This window comes from Ruditapes philippinarum, unplaced genomic scaffold (genome assembly GCF_026571515.1).
Source record: "Ruditapes philippinarum isolate M1 unplaced genomic scaffold, ASM2657151v2 ctg8317_1_1_1_1, whole genome shotgun sequence".
NCBI lineage: Eukaryota > Metazoa > Mollusca > Bivalvia > Venerida > Veneridae > Ruditapes > Ruditapes philippinarum.
In genome coordinates, this window is record NW_026862209.1 from 18,285 (window position 1) to 39,015 (window position 20,731).

The window sequence follows — 20,731 nt, forward strand, 5'->3', positions numbered from 1 at the left end:
TAAAGTTAAAATAATATCAGTACCCCGTTCAATGAAGACAGTTTTAAATGAAGTATATGCTCGCTAACATATGGTTCATTCCGGAGGCGAGGGTAAATAAACCAAGTACACACACGCACATCACTTTGTCAAATTATCAAAGTCAATGTCATGAATGAGCCTAGGTCAATTTGAGCTAGATATACATGAAAGACTTATCCTAAAGAATATTGTGTTTAAAAAAAGTCAAACCGTTCATTAATAACAAAGTTATAGTCACTTACAATAAAAAAATGAAAATTTTAATCATTTGACCTTAAAGGTCAAGGTCATGTATGAGTGAAAGTCAAGGTCTGTCTGGTTAACTAGAAGGTATATTCTAAAAGATTGTTGTGTTCAAATTTGAAGACAATCTATTAAACAAGAGGGCCATGATGGCCCTGAGGTCGCTCACCTGTATATAGGCCCCCAGAGCGAGGCCAGTTTAAACCCAAGGGCTGTTATTTGAACAAACTTGGAAGACACCCATTAGAAGATGTTTCATGATGTTAAGTTTTTACTATACATATATAATGAAAAACAATGACTTCCCCCACCCAAACCCCCCCCCCTTGGCAGGGCTAATTTTAACCAAAGGGCTTTTATTTGAACAAACTTGGTAGACAACTATAAGAAGATGTTTCATGCTTAACATCTAAGGTCTAACTCATTGGGTTTTTTAAAAGAAGATTTTTTAAGTTTTTACTATACACATATAGTTAAAAACAATGACACCCCTGGGGCGGGGCCAGTTTTGACCCCAGGGCTTGTATTTGAACAATCTTGGTAGACTCTTACTAGAAAATGTTTCATGCTTAAACATATCTAAACTCTAGCTATTTGGGTTTTTTCAAAGAAGATTTTTGAGTTTTTGCTATACACATATAAGGAAAATCAATGACCCCTGGGGCGGGGCCAATATTGACCCCAGGGCTTTAATTTGAACAAACTTGGTAGACACCCATTAGAACATGTTTCATGCTAAATATCTTAGCTCTAGGTCTTTGAGTTCTTTAAAAGAAGATTTTTTAAAGTTTTTACTATATGCATATAGGGAAAATCAATGGCCCCCTGGGGCGGGGCCAATTTTGACCCCAGGTCTTTTATTTGAACAAACTTGGTAGACACTCATGAGAAGATGTTTCATGCTAAATATCTTAGCTCTAGCTCTTTGGGTTCTTTAATAGAAGATTTTTTAAGTTTTTACTAAATGCATATAGGGAAAATCAATGACCCCCTGGGGCGGGGCCAATTTTGACCCCAGGGCATTTATATGAACAAACTTGGTAGACACTCACTAGAAGATGTTTCATGCTTAATATCTAAACTCTAGCTATTTTGGTTTTTTAAAAGAAGATTTTTTAAGTTTTTGCTATACACATATAAGGAAAATCAATGACCCCCGGGGCGGGGCCAATATTGACCCCAGGGCTTTAATTTGAACAAACTTGGTAGACACCCATTAGAACATGTTTCATGCTAAATATCTTAGCTCTAGCTCTTTGAGTTCTTTAAAAGAAGATTTTTTAAGTTTTTACTATATGCATATAGGGAAAATCAATGACCCCCTGGGGCGTGGCCAATTTTGACCCCAGGGCATTTATTTGAACAAACTTGGTAGACACTCACTAGAAGATGTTATATGCCAAATATCTCTAGCTCTAGCTCTTTGGGTTTTTTAAAAGAAGATATTTAAAGTTTTTTCTTTCGGTTGCCATGGCAACCAGAGATCTGCATGGAATTAAATTCTTTGAACAATTTTTAAAGGTGACCACCAAAGGAACATTCCTGTGAAGTTTGGATGAAATTGGCTTGGTGGTTTATGAGGAGATGTCATTTAAAGTAAAAGTTTACGGACGGACGGACGGACGGACGCACGCCGGACGAAAAGCGATCACAAAAGCTCATTATGTCACCTTGTGACAGGTGAGCTAAAAATAACAAAGTCACAGCCACTAATAGCAGAAATGAGCAAAAATCAAACAAGCACATTTAAGACATTTGACCTTGAAGGCCAAGGTCACTTACAAATATACAGACAAAAGCAGTCAAGTAAGCATATTAATTACTTTGTGTTAAGAGTATAATTCAATTGTGAATATCAAAAGAAATTTTGTCCATTAATAATCCTCATATTAATCAGTTGTTACTTGTGGACATTATAACTTTATAAGACAAGGGGACTAACTAGTACAATAATTTTCAATCTTTATATGGAAAAGTTATCTCGCTTCCTACAAACAATAGGTCATCAAGTATTTTCATTACAAATTAAATTCATGATATAACATGTATTCTTTTTGCAGATGACGTTGCAAATTGCGCCGAAACAGCAATTGAAATGCAATTACAATAAAACAAAACTGATATCAACAAATAAATGATTCGTCTCCTTGTGATACATGTTAACTATGTTAAATCCTGAAAGACATTTATATATTAATCCATCATTTTATATAAAGAAGAGCATTTGCAAAATTCCGTTGTTCAAGTCATAGGTTTTTAATTGGAACTGGACGTCATATTGGTCTTCCAAGAGAAGATCGTTATTGTCAATTATGTTATGTTAATTTTGATACACAGTGTCTTGAAGATGAATTTCATGTATACTTTCAATGTTACAAATATAGACATGAACAACAACATTTTTTATTAAACTGGTATAATGGTAGATTTGAATACATAGATTTTTGTAATTTGATGCAGTGTTCTGATGATGACAAAATAAGTTCAGTTGCATTTATTGTGCATGCAATTATAAACATGAAATGTATAATAACATGACACAACCTTAAACATATGATGTTGTACTGTATACACTGTATTTTGGGCCAGAGGCCTTTATTTACAAATAAAATTTGAATTTGAATATAGAAATGACTATGGTTGGACATGTCACTTAACCCTTTACCACATATATACGCGAAACAACGCACTTTCGACACACCCCCCCCTCTTTTTTAGGCCTCAAATAGTGAAAAAATGTCCTATTTGGGCCCCAAACATAAGTTTTCGTTTGAGAAATGTTGCTAAAAAAATTGAGCACTTTTTCGGCGCCGCCCCCCATCCAAAAGATACATCAGGGGGTTACCAGAAGGGAGATGTGCCCCCTTCTGTTAGGGGGGTTTGAAGGGGGGCGGATTCCCCCTCATCGCCAAGAAAATTTTGGACTTGTGAGAGGGTAAAAATGACCCCAGGTCGATCATAATGTAACGTTTAACCAACGCTGAAAAGCCTTTGACTCTATCTCAATCCCTTGAGCAGTTGCAGCACTTTGAAATAAATTTTGATGGAAAAAATCGAGGCAAAATAGTGATTTTTGGCAATTTTGAGATGTCCCCTCGTTACCATGGTAACAGAAAATTTAAGACTGAGCATGTCTTTACAAAGGCAATGGTCCAGTCAACATTTGTGCCAAGTTTGTTTAGTATTGAAGCATTTTTCATAGTTTCATAGCAGTTTGAACTTGTAACAGGAGGCTTTTCAGTGAAAACGGCCATTTTTCACAATATGCTCATGGGGGAAAGGGTTAAACAAGAATGTCAAGATGAGTCTTAGGTGTATTGCTAGAACAGCCTATAATAATACAATATAAAACTAAGAGTTAAATAGTTTTCTGGAAAGATGACAAGTAACTCTCTCTCACTTTCAATATAAGTTTATTATTCAAATTCCATAAGACAACATGGCCCCAAAAAAATATACAATATAAAACATATAAATAGAGGATATTCAAGTTTCTTCTATGAATACGGGATTTATTTTCATTGAGTGGTATGAAAATAAAAATTTCAAAAAAGGCAGAAGCCACGAGTGAAAAATATGATAATTTTAATTCCATGAAAATGGTAAAATAATAAAAGATGAAAATAAATCCTGTATTAATAGAAAAAACTTGAATGTTCTGTTTATTTTATACTCTTCCTCCTTTTTTAACCTAATTAGTAGGAAGAATTCCCTTTTTATTTTATGTATTGGTTGGATTTAGAAGAAACTAGTCTGGCAAGACACCAGTGAAAATATGGAAAATATGTTTCACTGCAGTGAAAAATAAATTTTTACAGTGAAAATAAGGAAAATAAAAATACTTAATTTATTTCATCAATATTTAATTTTCTCAATATTTCATTTATAAGAATATAATAAATTGCAAGAAAATGTGCAATGTCAAAAGCAGCTAAATAAATATCCATCAACATTATCTCCCATATTTAACTGCATAAGCATATAACACTTTCACCCAAATGACAAATTAATATGAAATAATTATTTGGGCTTCAGTATTCCCATATTACACACAGTACATAAACAAATTGGTGTTATTTTATGAAAAGCTCTAAATATTATATAAGCAGTCATAAGATGCTTCCTTTGAACACTCTTTTATGACATAAGCAACATATGGTTTCTACATAATTCACATAAATAAATATTGCACTGAATGAAGCTTTTATGACATAAGCAACTTATGGTTTTTACATCATAAGTTCACATAAATAAATATTGCACTGAATGAAGCTTTTTATGACATAAACAACATAATGGTTTCTGCATAGTTCACATAAATAAATATTGCACTGAATGAAGCATCAAACTTATCTTTATAAGCTCACAATTATATTATTATTGTACTAATGAAAAAATACACAGCTCAATAATATGAGACAAAAGGGCTAAAGTAGCCCTTAAGATACATGAAGCTCACTCCATTGAAACATTCCATCCCAAAGAAAAACAAGAGCACCGCTAGACAGAGCATTATATGCCCGAAAGTGTTTTTTTGTAAGGATGAAGCATTTGTAAGACATGGGAATTAAATAAAGCATTACCGTAATAGTGACCTTGACCTTGTGACCAAAAAATTAATAGGGGTCTTCTTCTCATTATTGACACTCATCCTATGAAGTTTTCACACTGTGGGACAAATGGAACTTAAGTTATGCTTCAGGAACCACAATTTTCAGTGTAAAGATCATTATTGTGACCCTAACCTTTGACCTTATGACCCTAAAACCAATAAGGATCATGTATTGGACATGGCTATTCATCCTAGAAAAAATTTACAGCTGTAGGTTGATTAATAATGAAGTTATTGAGAGGAAACTGTTTTCAGTTTTAAGGTAATAGTGACCTTGACCTTTGACCTTGTTACCCCCAAAATACATAGGGGTCTTCTACCCAATATGGACAATCATCCTTAGAAGATTGAATATTGTGGGCCAAATGGAACTTAAGTTATGCTCCGGAAACCAAATTGCTAACGGACGGACTGACAGACAGACGCCAGGGGGTATAACATAATATGCCCGAAATTCTTTCGGGCATATAAAAAGAAGAAAATTACAATTTTCAATGTCACAATGAACATACCAGTACTGCACAAATGTTCAACTCAATTTCTTTAAAATATTTTTTTCTTATTTTTTACAAATTATAAAGCAGGTAACTCACTTATCACAGTGAATAGTGTTTTGCTAAATTAATGTAACAGTGAAATCTGGTATAATTAAACTGTAGATAGCAAAACCATATTTGCATGCAGAAAGAAAATCTTATTTATATACATGCACATCATATAAATTTCAATAGAACTACAAAAGTAAAATTGTTAGCAATAATTACATGGACATCAACATAATGCTCATTCACATGTAACAATATGCATACAGCCTCCATTTCTCTTGGCTGGTTCCCTCCAATTATAAAATGGCAAAATTTATTCCCCCCGAAAATTTGTAGTGTATTCTAATAAACAAAAATCCAAGAATTATTGAATTATTTTTCAATGGAAAAAAGTGAGGTCATAATTTAATGATGTCAAAAAGGAATATATTGGATGTTATGTACCAACTAACAGAACCAAACTATATTAAAACCATTGTTAGAGCATGAAGTAAACAAGATATGTTTGTAAAACATGTATGCCCCCTATCAGCAGCCAATTATTCATGTGATAAGGTAATTATGCATGACTTCTGACCCAGTGATCAAACAATTAATAAGGGTTATCAAGTATCTACTGGTCATGACCTTGACCTTTGACCCCTTGACCCAAAACTCAATAGGGGTCATCTGCTGGTCAAGACCAATCATCATACAAAGTTTGAAGTTCCTAGGCCTAAGCGTTTTTAGTTAATTGATCAGAAACCGTTTTTACCTACAAGGTCAATGTGACCTTGACCTTTGACCCCTTGACCCCAAAATCAATAGGGGTCATTTGCTGGTCATGACTAATCACCATGCCAAGTTTGAAGTTCCTAGGCCTAAGGGTTCTTTTATTATTGATCCGAAACCGTTTTAACATACAAGGTCAATGTGACCTTGACCTTTGACCCCAAAATCAATAGGGATCATCTGCTGGTCATGAAAAATCACCATACCAAGTTTGAAGTTCCTAGGCCTAAGCGTTCTTAAGTTATTGATCAGAAACCGTTTTACTTACAAGGTCAATGTGACCTTGACCTTTGACCCCTTGACCAAAAACTCAATAGGGGTCATCTGCTGGTCACCACCAATCATCATACAAAGTTTGAAGTTCCTAGGCCTAAGCGTTTTTAGTTAATTGATCGGAAACCGTTTTTACCTACAAGGTCAATGTTACATGACCTTTGACCCCTTGACCCCAAAAACAATAGGTCATCTGCTGGTCATGACCAATCACCATACCAAGTTTGAAGTTCCTAGGCCTAAGGGTTCTTAAGTTATTGATCGGAAAGCATTTTTACCTACAAGGTCAATGTGACCTTGCCCTTTGACCCCTTAAACCCAAAATCAATAGGGGTCATCTGCTGGTCATGACCAATCACCATACCAAGTTTGAAGTTCCTAGGCCTAAGGCTTCTTTAGTTATTGATCAGAAACTGTTTTTACCTAAGAGGTCAATGTGACCTTGACCTCTGACCACTTGACCCCAAAATCAATAGGGGTCATCTACTGATCATGACCAATCACCATACCAAGTTTGAAGTTCCTAGGCCTAAGGGTTCTTTAGTTATTGATCGGAAACTGTTTTTTACCTAAGAGGTCAATGTGACCTTGACCTTTGACCCCTTGACCCCAAAATCAATAGGGGTCATCTACTGATCATGACCAATCACCATACCAAGTTTGAAGTCCCTAGGCCTAAGGGTTCTTTGGTTATTGATCGGAATTAACCCCAAAATCAATAGGGGTCATCTACTGGTCATAACCAATCACCATACCAAGTTTGAAGTTCCTAGGCCTAAGGGTTCTTTTGTTATTGATCGGAAACCGTTTTTACCCAAGAGGTCAATGTGACCTTGACCTTTGACCCCTTGACCCCAAAATCAATAGGGGTCATCTACTGATCATGACCAATCACCATACCAAGTTTGAAGTTCCTAGGCCTTAAGGTTCTTTACTTATTGATTGGAAACCGTTTTTGCTTACAAGGTCAATGTGACCTTGACCTTTGACCCCTTGACCCCAAAATCAATAGGGGTCATCTACTGATCATGACCAATCACCATACCAAGTTTGAAGTTCCAAGGCCTAAGGGTTCTTTAGTTATCACTCGGAAACCATTTGGTCTACGGACCGACGGACCGACAAGTGCAAAGCAATATACCCCCTTTTCTTCGAAATGGGGGCATAATAAAAAGTCTCAATGACAATAGTAAGTTCAATAACTGAACTTTCTATGCCTATGTCTCTATGCCTAACATCTCCATTCATCATATCACTCAAGACTGGGTATTTGAATTTTGAGCAGAAGCATAAGTTACAATGGCAAATTTTGACTGATAGAAAACGACCTCAATCAATTGGACATACAGGCCAAAAATATGAAGAAATACATAAAAATACATAAAAACAAACAAACTGCTGTTGATCCATCATCTTTGACATTTTTACTGTATTAGGTAAAATAATTAAAAACTTGTTGGATTATCTAAAATAGAAACAAGATGGCCCTAAATTACTCATCAGAGGATATGGTTTACATTGACAAGATTTTATTATCAAGACATATTTACCATTTTATAAAGTTTTATCAAAATCTGCCAGGGTTGAGGAAATATAATGTAATCTTTATTTGTGTAATTAGCATGCCAGCATCCATCTTCTTCAGCACACTGTAATGATTTTTGGAAATGTTTGTAAAGTACCACTCAAAGTTAATTCCTATTAAATTTAATTTAAATTTGCCCAACAGTTGAGATGTTGTATAACCCTTTACCTCATATATACGTGAATCAACGCACTTTCGACCCCCCCCCCTCTTTCAGGCCTAAAAAAGTGAAAAATTGTCCTATTTGGGCCCCAAATACATGTTTTCGTTTGAGAAATGTTGCTAAAAAAGTGAGCACTTTTTCGGCGCTGCCCCCCATTGAAAAGATACATCAGGGGGTTGCCAGAAGGGGGATGTGCCCCCTTCTGTTTGGGGGGTTTGATGGGGGGGGCGGTAGTCCCCCTCATCGCCAAGAAAATTTTGGACTTGTGAGAGGCTAAAAATGACCCCAGATCGATCATAAGGTAACATGTAACCAATGCTGAAAAGCCTTTGACTCTATCTCAATCCCTTGAGAAGTTGCAGCACTTTGAAATAAATTTTGATTGAAAAAATTGAGGCAAAATAGTGATTTTTTGCAATTTTGAGACGTCCCCTTGTTGCCCTGGTAACAGGAAATTTAAGACTGAGCATGTCGTTACAAAGGCAATGGTCCAGTCAACATTTGTGTCAAATTTGATTAGTATTGAAGCATTTTTCATAGTTTCATAGCAGTTTGAACTTGTAACAGGAGGCTTTTCAATGAAAACGGCCATTTTTCACAATATGCTCATGGGGTAAGGGTTAAAGATTATTATTCTGATTATCTGCCCCTGCTACCATGCTATCCTAGAATAGTAGTAAGGGTACCAGACTATACAGCTTATTTTTATTTTTACCTTTTATTTTTAAACAACTTAGTAGGGGCTTAAGGCTTATTTCTACTTTAAGAACTGGTGGCCATTTTGTTGGACAGACAAGAAAGATTTTACTAATTTTTGTAACAAACCAACTAATGATCTTGTAGCTCTCAAACTGGTGGTCTTGTTCAGGAAACCAGTACCATTTGAGTACTTTTATAGAATAACCATCCAAGGAATGTTTGTATATAGTTTAATCACTTTTGGCCAAGCAGTTCAGTGGATGTTAAGTGAACTATTTATGAATGCACTAGAAACACCTGACACAGGGTTATCACAAAAACTTGCCTTAAGTATTTTGTGCTCCGGTGAGCTAAAAACAAAACAACTTAAAAAATGTCTAAACAAATACATGTTACTTGTAAAATACTCTTTTATTAATTTACAACCTCTTCAAATTACACTTTATAACAACCCTTACAAAATTCCATGCTTCAACACTTACAAAACATTTCTTAATATATTTTAACAAGCCAGGCATGCGCAACCAGGAAAAACAAGATTGATGAGTAAAAGCAAGGTCTGTTTGATAGTCTCACAAATGCAAGCAATATACTTTATTACATGTACATGTAAATAAATGAGTCAAGTTTTATAACTGCATCCATTCTGTCCATGTCATACCAAAGTTAAGGATTCATTCTATCTATCACTTTTTTCATGACTCTTTAAAACAGAATGATTATACATTGTTATTTATGATATTTTCTATTCATTCTTTATATTTTATTATATCTCACATCATGTTCTAAACTAGAGATTTATATAAGAATCTTCATGCTAAATATGCATTACATTAATGCATACCAACCCTCTGAGACAAATAATAAGGTTTTCTAACAAACACACACATTGTCACTAAGAAAAACTATATCATTTTATTCTATAAATACATATATTTATCTTAATGTCTTGATTTAAAAAAAAATAATGTCATTTACTTTATACAAATACAAAAGCATACATTAAATGTCATCATTTACTGATTTTTATGATTAAAGGTATGTGTTCTAGGATTATTTTAAAGTGAAGTGAATGGTAAAAATCCGGGGCTAACTGTTACTAAAATGTGGAGAAAAATTTGTGGGGTGAATCCTTATTTAGTCCTTCATTCTGGGATCTCCGTTTTGTTTCATCAATTTTCCCACAAAAAGTAGGCCAAACTAGTTTTTTATGATCATTTATGTATTATTTTAGAACATTCGAACTTACAAACGAAATATTACAAATATCTTTATGAATTTACAACTCTATTTTTCTTAAACTTCAAATGTTATCTTCAAATGTATATCAAATCAAATTCACTTGTGATAACTTGACATTCACAATTATATTTGATTTAATTCTCACAATTCAATGGAAAAACTTGCTTTCATGAAAACACAAAAGGTGACCTGTTATTCACAGTTCTTTTTCCACTGTTTACTTGATCATATGATTCTAAAGATTGGCTGCTTGATGCTGATTGGTTGGCTGAGTCACGTGACACATCTAATGCACCATCTTCAGTAAGGAGGGGAGGACTGTCTAATGTTCCATACGTCTTGGTATGATTGAAGAATGCCAGTCTTTTTTCTATAAATAAAATCTAAGATTTATATCAATATATGAGAGGGATAAGAAAGTTGAAAAATTACAACAATTACAGATATAAATGACCATAATGCTTTGCATCAGCTTGGTGCTTGAAAATAGTTGATTTCTGCTATCTGGTTTCAAAAACATATCATAGATTTGTGTTAAAAGAAAAGTTTTGCTTAGCCCCCTCTTTATTGCTTGCTTAGCTAATTCCACATATTTGCAAAATACTCTTTGTTACCTTTTTTCTCAATTTTTAAATTTTTGCAAATCAAAATTAGCATTAACCTGTAGTTTTTTTTGTTGGATTATGGGTAACACTAACACTGTAATTATCATATGACCACATTCCAGCAGTGCTTGTGGAGGAAGACCTCAAGTGCACCTCTGTGCACCAAGGAGCCCCTGAGTAGAACAAGAGCGATCCGTGATCACATGTGTTGCCTCATGATGGCCAATTTCATGTTGGGACAAGTTTTGTGACAGACGGACAGACAGACGGACAGTGCACAACTAGACTTGGTACTCATCATTCCTGTAAAGTTTGGATAAAATTGCACCAGTAGTTTATGAGGAGTAGTCCGGACAAGCTTTTGTGTATCTGGCAACACACAGAAAAAAACACCTTTTAATCAAAGGGCCATAACTCGGCCAAAAATCATTCAACCGGAAAACCCGTGCAATATGCGCAAGGACTTGAGCTACAGATCACTCCTGTAAAGTTTCATTGAAATTGCATTAGTGGTATAAGAGAAGTAGTCCAGACAAACTTTAAAAATAAAAATTATTAAAGGGCCATAACTCTTACAAAAATCATTGAACTGGAAAATGCTGAAATTATATGTACAAGACTTGGTACTGATCACTCCTGTAAAGTTTGGATTAAATTGCACTAGTAGTTTATGAGGAGTAGTCCGGACAAGTTTTGTGACGGACGGACAGACGGACGGACAGACAGACGACGGAGAAGTGATCCCTATATGTCGCCACTACTCCGTAGAGGAGACACAAAAATTCACATTCTGCAAGCTAGGAAAGAATCCGAAATACCTGACAAGATTTGAAACTAACAATGATAGGGGGCAAGTGATTGGAAGTTGGAAATCAAAACAAAGAATATGAATTCACTATAAAATGCTTGTGGTGAGAGATATATACAGATATACTGTCAACAACATATTAATCCTAAATAAAATGCATGTGGTTTTGCAAATTAATTTGCCAGTAGGGGATCAGAAGGTTAAGGCACAATTCTCCCTAAGAATCTTATACAGGGTAATGGTAGAGACCAGAATATCTAGCTTGGGGGTAACTGATAACAAGGTTAACAAGGCTCTGCTGAGTTTCAACCGAACAGTTACCCTAGAGCTAGATATTCCTATCTGTGAAGATAGCCAGAGTCTGATTCCTTTTCTTGCATACTTCAAATTATATTTCGAAAAGAAATTATGAAACTAATATTTTCATTTAGCACTTTTTTTCCTATAGTAGCATATGAATTTACAGTACAATGACGTCATTCTAAGAACGCAATTATATCATAAAAGGCATATGGGGATGACATCATTTAAAGCATGTGACTTGTCTATGTAAGACAGTTTTTTCCAACACCAGTGTCTGATATGCCAGACAGCAAAATACAATCTTAAAACTCTTCTCTTTACTCTGTTATATTAGTTTAATTTTTATACATTTGGTGATATTCATTAACGTTTAAAGTCTTAAATTTAGATCTAAGCGGAAACTTACAAATGATAACTCCCGAAGACTCTGGAAAACTATATCTTGTATTAATAATTCATTTAACTGAAATAATTTGGCAGATAAAATCAGTTTAAACAGATAAATCTTTGCTTCGGATAAATTGTGTAGATAAATTCCAGTTCCTGGAATTTGATTCCCTTTTCTGATTCATCATGCTTTATTTTGCCCTCCAGAAAGCCAGATGGTTTTGAAAATTGAAAAAAAATACTGTTGGCAAAATGTCTCTAATGTACTCAGGAAGTATTGTAGGGGTAATATTGCTTACAGATATTTTTTTCTGACAGTAACAAAATCATTACGTTTTATCAGGTTCCTTGTTCTTTTGGTTCCATATACAGCAAGGCCCACATAAAAGAATACAGGTAGGAGCAGGAAACCAATAGCTATAGTCAAAACAGCTGTATACTCTCTGTTTACATCCGTACACTTCAGTTGCTCTCCCCATATCAGTCGTGTATAATTCATCTAGAAACATATATATATTGGAAGTTTATATATTTTTATTTCATGTTTTCCAGAGTTTTATTGTAATATATCAGATGATTATATTCTGATAAACCACTAGTGAAATTTATAAAATATAATTTTCACTGTAGCCGGACTATATCTGAATGCTGATGAAAAGAAAATCATAACTAAATGGAATAACAGGCAGAAATTAATGCCGTCGTGCGTAAATTTTGCTTCTTTAGGAAAAGAAACTCGATGTTATCATACATCATGTTAAAAACGTAACAAAATTAAAGAAATTTAACAGACCTATATTTCAAAATTGATTATGTGACGTCATGATGTGATGACGTCACAAAGGAGAATGCGTGACGTTACGCGACAAAACCAGTAAAAAAAAATTCTTAAAATCACTTAAAAAGCATGAAATAAAAAGAAAATTTATTTGTTTTACATATAAGATTGAAAAATATTTCATTCGTGAACACCAGCTATTATATTTTCACTCGTGGCTACGCCACTCGTGAAAATATTGCATCTGGTGTTCACTCAGTGAAATTATATTTCAATCTTACATGCAAAACAAACAAATATCCTCTATATAATTGTTCACATTGTAACAGTTACAGCATGGTCAATATGCTAAGGACATTGTTCAAGTTCAAAGGAAAACAAATTAGAAATACAGAAAAAAAAACAATATAAGAGCTGTGTCTGGCTATTTCCATCATTTGGGTCTGTCAGATATAGATTTCTGTCTTAGTTTGTTACAAAATTATAAACAATCATTTTTTCCAACTATAACAATATTAACAAGAATTTGTAACAGAGTTACCAACGTCCCCCGCCCCGGGAGTTTTATATGAAGCATAAAATTGTGCTATTTCAAAAGATTGAGGTATGGATCTCAGGACATTCAGTCCAAAATCATGATCAATGCTAGATCTGCAAATGTAACAATAAATTTGTTAAAAAAATAAAATGAAACACGGAATTTAAAAATCTATCATGTTAAGCTTTGACCTCTAAGTGTGAACTTGACCTTGGAGGTAGGGGAGCAGGTGTTGTGCATGACACATCCTCTTATTATAGTGACTATTTGTGCGAAGTATTTTCACAATCCTTTGATCTATGAAAAAATTATAGACCTGACACAAAATATACCCTGTAACAGACTATGTAAGTATTTGACCTCCAAGTGTGACATTGACCTTGGAGGTAGGTGACCAGTTTTTGCGCATGACACATCATCTGATTATTGTTAACAATTATGGCAAGTATTTACAAAAGTCCTTCATAGATAAGAAAGTTATGGACTGGACACGACATATACCCTCAAATAGACAATGTTGACCTTGAATGAACAAGTACGACCTTGACCCTGAAGGTACGGGTCTGGTTGTTGCGCATGACACATCGTCTTATTATAACAAACATTTGTGCCAAGTTATCTCAAATTCCTTTGATAAATGACAAAGTTATGGACCGGACACGAAATATACCCTGTAACAGACTATGTTAATATTTGACCTCCAAGTGTGACCTTGACGTTGAAGGTAGGCAACTGGTTTTTGCGCATGACACATCGTCTGATTATTATGAACAATTATGGCAAGTATTTACAAAAACCCTTCATAGATAAGAAAGTTATGGACCGGACACGAAATATACCCTGTAACAGACTATGTTAATATTTGACCTCCAAGTGTGACCTTGACCTTGAAGGTAGGTGACTGGTTTTTGCGCATGACACATCGTCTGATTATTGTGAACAATTATGGCAAGTATTTACAAAATCCCTTCATAGATAAGAAAGTTATGGACCGGACACGAAATATACCCTGTAACAGACTATGTTAATATTTGACCTCCAAGTGTGACCTTGACCTTGAAGGTAGGTGACTGGTTTTTGCGCATGACACATCGTCTGATTATTGTGAACAATTATGGCAAGTATTTACAAAATCCCTTCATAGATAAGAAAGTTATGGACCGGACACGACATATACCCTCAAATAGGCAATTTTGACCTTGAATGAGCAAGTGTGACCTTGACCCTGGAGGTAGGGGTCTGGTTGTTGCGCATGACACATCGTCTTATTATAATAAACATTTGTGCCAAATTATTTCAAATTCCTTTCATAAATGACAAAGTTATGGACCGGACACAAAAGTGTGACGGACGGACAGACGGACGGACAGACAGACAGACGGACAGACGGACGGAGCCTATTTCTATATCCCCCTTTTTTCTTCGAAAAGGCGGGGGACAATTACCTATATAACATTTAATTTATAGAGTCAAATAACAATATTGCTAGGCTGTTCCCCACTCACTCCGTTTCATTGACCGCATTTGTTTACCAGGCTGATATGATATTCAGTAAATTCAGCGATAATATTTAAACATAACATTATTGTCTCATCTTTAAATTAACTTACATTTATATCCTGTCATGATTGATTGTTTATATGTTCTTATATATGTCATTTTTATGATAATAAAAAAACATAATTAACCATGAAACTCATATTTTCATAATTAAATACCCAATCAATCTTAAAATCATAGGGTAACAGGTTTCAGAATACCCAATTAAATGGAGCCAATACCCAATTCCACATGAAATAATGGAGTAATACGCAATTCACTTTCAAAGCCTATTTGTTGAACTGAGGCTTAAATTAATATAAATGTTTACCATATCAACTATATCCATACAAACATGCTGTGGTGCCAGTGGATCATTCAACATCTTATCAAACTTTGTGTTCATCTCATTGTAATACGGTTCACAGTTTGTACATACTGAATGGTTGTATGTTGTTCTCTGAAATCATTTGAGACAATATTTAAAACTCAATTGTTGTAGAATATAAATCAAACCTTTGCCTTGGACCACACCCACACAAATTAACCTGTTATTTTAAAGAGAAAATTAGGTGTAAATTTTGCTTGTTCATTAATTCACACTGACAAGGTTAGGCTCACTAGGCTGGCTCTACATTTAAAGGCACATTATGCCTCAGAAATCCATATTTGTTTTAAATTCCATTAGTTTAAAATGTTTTAATAATGAAGTTAAAGCATGGAAGATGTTTAAATGACAAAAGAAAAATGCAATGACATTGCAGTAATGTATCATATAGGTAGCAAAATGTAAACAAAGTAGTGTTATGGCTTTGATACAAAATATTACTTCACTATATTTATACCAAAGGCCAACAAAGCAAAAGAAGTATAGGATAGTTCATCTACATGTACATGGCAAATGATTAATCATTTGGAAACTGTAACAAGATACAAAAAAAAGTGTTTTTGAAAATAAAAAATGATAGCATATCTGAGGCATAATGGGTCTTTAATTTATATGCCTATTGTTATTGTTGTTCCTATAGTTTAAGAATTCATACCATTCTTTGGTATGACAAGGCTTCGAAACAAAAACCTCCAGCAAACTAGAACTCCGCGAGTCGGATGTGTCGCCTTGTGAACAATGTAGTTTAGGGGAAATGGCCAGGACAAAAATGAAATATGAAAAATAACAAAGGGCAATAACTAAAAAAATAATACGTGCAGAACAGCAGTTTCTGTACACTGCACTTCTTATCAAATTCTATGATGTTTCAAGTCCATAGCTTTCATACTTGAGGAGAATGATCAGGACAAAAATAAAGTAAGAAAATCAACAAAGGGCAATAACTCAAAAATAAGAAATGCAGAGTATCAGTTCTTATGCACTGCACTTTTTTTTAATGAGATCTATCATCCTATGAAGTTTCAAGTCCATAACTTTTATACTTTCGGAGAAATGGCCTGGACAAAAATTAAGTATGAAAATTAACAAAGGGCCATAACTCAAAAATTATGAAATGAAGAGTACAGATTCTTGTGCACTGCACTTTTTAATAATCAGATCTATCATCCAATGAAGTTTCAAGTCCATAGCTTTTATACTTAAGGAGAAAAGGCCCGGACAAATTTAAAGTATGAAAATAAACAAAGGGCAATAACTCAAAAAATAAGAAATGCAGAGTACCAGTTCTTGTGCACTGCACTTCTTCTTAATGAGACCTATCATCCTATGAAGTTTCAAGTCCATGGCTTTTATACATTAGGAGAAATGGCCCGGACAAAAATAAAGTATGAAAATTAACAAAGGGCAATAACTCAAAAATTAGGAAGTGCAGAGTACTGGTTCTTGTGCACTGCATTTCATCTTAATGAGATCTATCATCCTATGAAGTTTCAAGTCCATAGCTTTTTTAGTTGAAGAGAAATGGCCCGGACAAAATTAAAGTATAAAAATTAACAAAGGGCAATAACTCCAAAAATAAGAACTGCAGAGTACCGGTCCTTAAGCACTGCACTTCGGGTTATTGAAAGAAGCATGCATACCAAGTTTGAAGTCAATCAGACTTATAGTGACTGAGTTATGCTCCGGACAAGCTTTAGGGGACGCCGACAACGACGCCGAAACAGACGCCGCCGCCGACACCGCCGACAAAAGTAACCCCTATATGTCACCTTTTCAAGGCGACACAAAAAGGCAGAATATTCTACCACTATGCTTCTGATTGAGTTGTTAAGTTTGCTAAATTGAAATATGTCAAAATAAATGAAATATTATGATAAATCAAACTCATAAAGTAAATTGACTAGTGTTTCTTACATTTGCTGGTATGCATTCTGTAAAGTTTTTATACACAGCAAGAAATTCTTTTGTTCTTTCTGTCAGTGTATAGTGAACTGTACCATTTTTATCTTCTGATATAGAGGAAAAACATTCTGAAATAAAAAAAACAAAAACTTTTAACTTTCAATACCATTATCAATATCTGTACACTAAGCAGCTGATTAATTAAACAACTGAACAGGAAATCAAATACTTTTCAATGGATTAAATTGCTGTTTTTTGTAGTTGTTTTTTTTTTTGCAGGGAAATATATGTTTATTTAAAGTGTGTGGAGGAGGGTGTCATGTAACAAATATCACCAATTTATTTACACAAACTACAGTATTTTATACTGTAGCTTCATACCAAAATCAAAGGTTGAACAAGTTCATTTTAAATGTCACAATGTATGCTTCAACATTAAATTTTAATTTATAATACGCTTTAAAGCAGTGTACTGACCATGACATAATAATTATATATTCTGTAAATATCAATGTATATGTTTTGAATATATATACGTTAAGTATCCGTTACTGACAAAATTAATGATGTGTGAAATCATGACATGTTATTTTGTCTTGACATGCATTTAAGATAATGTCTTTCCAAATGTTATTTGAGGGGTGCAGGGCATTTGGGTTACGCAAAAGGTTCAAGGGATCAGGGGTATGTCCCCAGATGGTGGGGGCTGACTGGAGTTCAGACTACCTTCACAGTCTGTGCTGTGTCATGTACAAACAGGCCAAAAATTTATGTATAACAATGATTTATCAGTACATTGTAAAATAGTTCTGAGAAATTATTCACTATTATATCTATCAATTCAGGAAATCATACTTTAAATACACCAAAATCAGACCGAAATAAAATGACAAGTGCTCCAGTTTGTGTCAATTTTAATTTGAAGATAAATTATTATTACTTGCATGTTATTTAATCAATGTTGAGTTAAAAAAACTTACGTTTACAATCAGCAGTTTGCCAAATCCTGTCAATATCTCTCTGAACACTACTGATCACCTGAACACGATCTGAATTTAACAATTCCTTCCGACAATTATCTAAGGATTCATCATTCTGCAATGAGAGCCATTGAGAGGTGAAAAGGATCAAAACGTTCTAATGTCAAATTATTGTTTTTCTTTAAAACGATTCAGGAAATTGTTAAAATTATTACTCTTGTTTCTTGTGATTGATATCAATAATTTGTATATGAATATCTACTAATATTATTTACAAATTGCAAATGGGCACTCACAATTTCCACGCTAATTACCAAAAAGAGGTCCAAAAATGGCCTTACTGCATTCTTCATGTTTGTGGTGATAAATAATGCAATTTAGTCAGTCATTAACCCCACGTAACATGTAAATTATTACTTCAAACTTGAATCATTTACTTTTATTAAAATCTTAGTACATTTTTTTCTTATTATAATAAGTTGATTTTCTTGAAATATATTGGCTCTGATCTGGAGGCTAAGCAACTTTATACAGGGGATATCAAAGGCTGGGTTTGAATAGCTTTGGCTTGTACACTGCTATACTGACTACATTATACTTAAAAAGAAATAAAATTTAAAAACAAAAAATATATGGATTTCAATACCTATCATTAAAATTTTCAGTGCTTAGTGACATTTCTATACTGAAACATTTAAGAGAAACTTTCTCCAAGTTTGAATGTAGATATGTTACATAGTACAGTTTTTCAATCCTTTTGAAACTGGATTTTTACGTTGAATAAACATATCGGGCTTTTATACTGGGATAAGCTGACTGATTTTGCAAAAAAAAAGAGTTTTATAAGCTACTACATGTATATAAGTGTGTACATCTAAGTGGTACCCTTGAACAACTGGCACATACTTTGCAAAAGTTTCTTTTTTGGTTCAGTATAGTTTTTGGTGCCGCCATTTTTAATGTAACTCAATGATAATCTGCGGGGGTATTCTGATAATACAACAATCCCAACTTTTCGATCGCAACTTTTTGAGAGGAGTCATGATTGAAAAACCAAAGCGGTGCATGAATGATGAAATACCAAATGACAACTTTAAAACAAAAAAAGTAAAATGAACAATTTCATTTGACTTCCCTGTACATAGGCTTTGCCTACTTTCATATAAGTTACAAATACTTGAAACCTTACATGGACAATATCACCATAAACTGTCTTAGATCTTTGATAATGTACAACACATCCTTCACAAAATCTAAAAGGTCTCGCATTATCAACTGAACATTTGATGAATCTTGAAGAGCGCAATCCAAATTCTGTTATAAACGCTTTACAATTGGGTTTAATACTTGAACGATTAGACTTATGTAATGTTGATAGGGCATCATCTTTAACTTGGTCTGCATTAGTCCTATTAATATGACGTCGCTTTGAGATATTTTTGCTTCTGGGCAAAGCAACGTCATATCGAAATTGCTCAAAAACCCATAGCATGTTCCGACAGAAAATCGGGCGGAACGAAAAACAATGAAGACAGCGTGTATTTACATAATTTTTGACCTATTTATGAACAAAACTAAAAAATAAATACCTTTTGTCAAAATAATTAAACTGTCACATCCGAAAAATCATGATTAAATCCTCTCATGTATTTAAATTCCTTTTACAGCCGATAAACAAATGGCGGCCGTAAAGTGCGCGAAATCTGATTGGCGTATTCAAATGCAAGCGTTTAACTGAGTCAGAACAATTTAACGGAATATTTTTTTAACGAAATAATTGCCCATGCACCGTCAGTGTGTTCGAATATATTTTTCCGTTCAAAAAATTTGGAATCAATCTGTAAAGCACCTTGCTTAACCAGTATGGCTGATAGACAAAAATAGATTGATGTTTATATTTTATTTTAAATTGATAAGTACATTCATTGAGAGTTTTTGTGTGTGATTGAGCATGAAATTGAAAGAAAAGAAGATAAGCTTTTGAATAAAGCTTGAAAGGCAAGATTATAGACAATTTTTCATTTTATTATGATGCTATGCGTTTTTGAGCAATAACTATTAGACGTCAGGCTTGACCGACAAAAACTATAACAAGCCTGTAACGTCTAATATATTGGACTAGGTCTGCATTAGTTTCCTGGTTCTGCATCTGTTTCCATTTCAAATATGTCATCGCCAAATCATCATCTGCGGAACATGACGTCATTAAATAAAAGTTGAATAAAAGTAAAGGAATTAAATTTCTACAGCACAAAGCCCACATGATTTCATTAACTGCAAACGTCAAAGTTTAATGTGTGATTTTTAGTAATTGAACTTCGCAACTTTCATTTTGACAGGAAGTGGAAA

The 20,731-nt window shown here is 34.0% G+C and overlaps 1 protein-coding gene across 1 annotated transcript; it reads right to left on the bottom strand.

Annotated features, from left to right (window-relative positions):
- Window positions 1–4,106: 4,106 nt before the first annotated feature.
- Window positions 4,107–20,713, bottom strand: LOC132718284 (osteopetrosis-associated transmembrane protein 1-like). The gene is made up of 7 exons (XM_060701971.1): window positions 20,700–20,713; window positions 19,572–19,791; window positions 18,383–18,497; window positions 17,415–17,530; window positions 15,444–15,572; window positions 12,591–12,756; window positions 4,107–10,524 (listed from the first exon to the last, which is right to left on the bottom strand). The coding sequence occupies exons 1-7, from the start codon at window positions 20,711–20,713 to the stop codon at window positions 10,322–10,324; spliced, it is 963 nt and encodes a 320-aa protein (XP_060557954.1). The 3' UTR covers window positions 4,107–10,321.
- Between the last annotated feature and the right edge of the window lie 18 nt (window positions 20,714–20,731).

Coding starts and splice junctions, on each gene's coding strand:
- LOC132718284 (XM_060701971.1), bottom strand. Junction 15,573..17,414: donor CAGAATGCATACCAGCAAAT/GTAAGAAACACT, acceptor AAATGATTTCAG/AGAACAACATACAACCATTC. Junction 12,757..15,443: donor GTATGGATATAGTTGATATG/GTAAACATTTAT, acceptor ATATGTTTCTAG/ATGAATTATACACGACTGAT.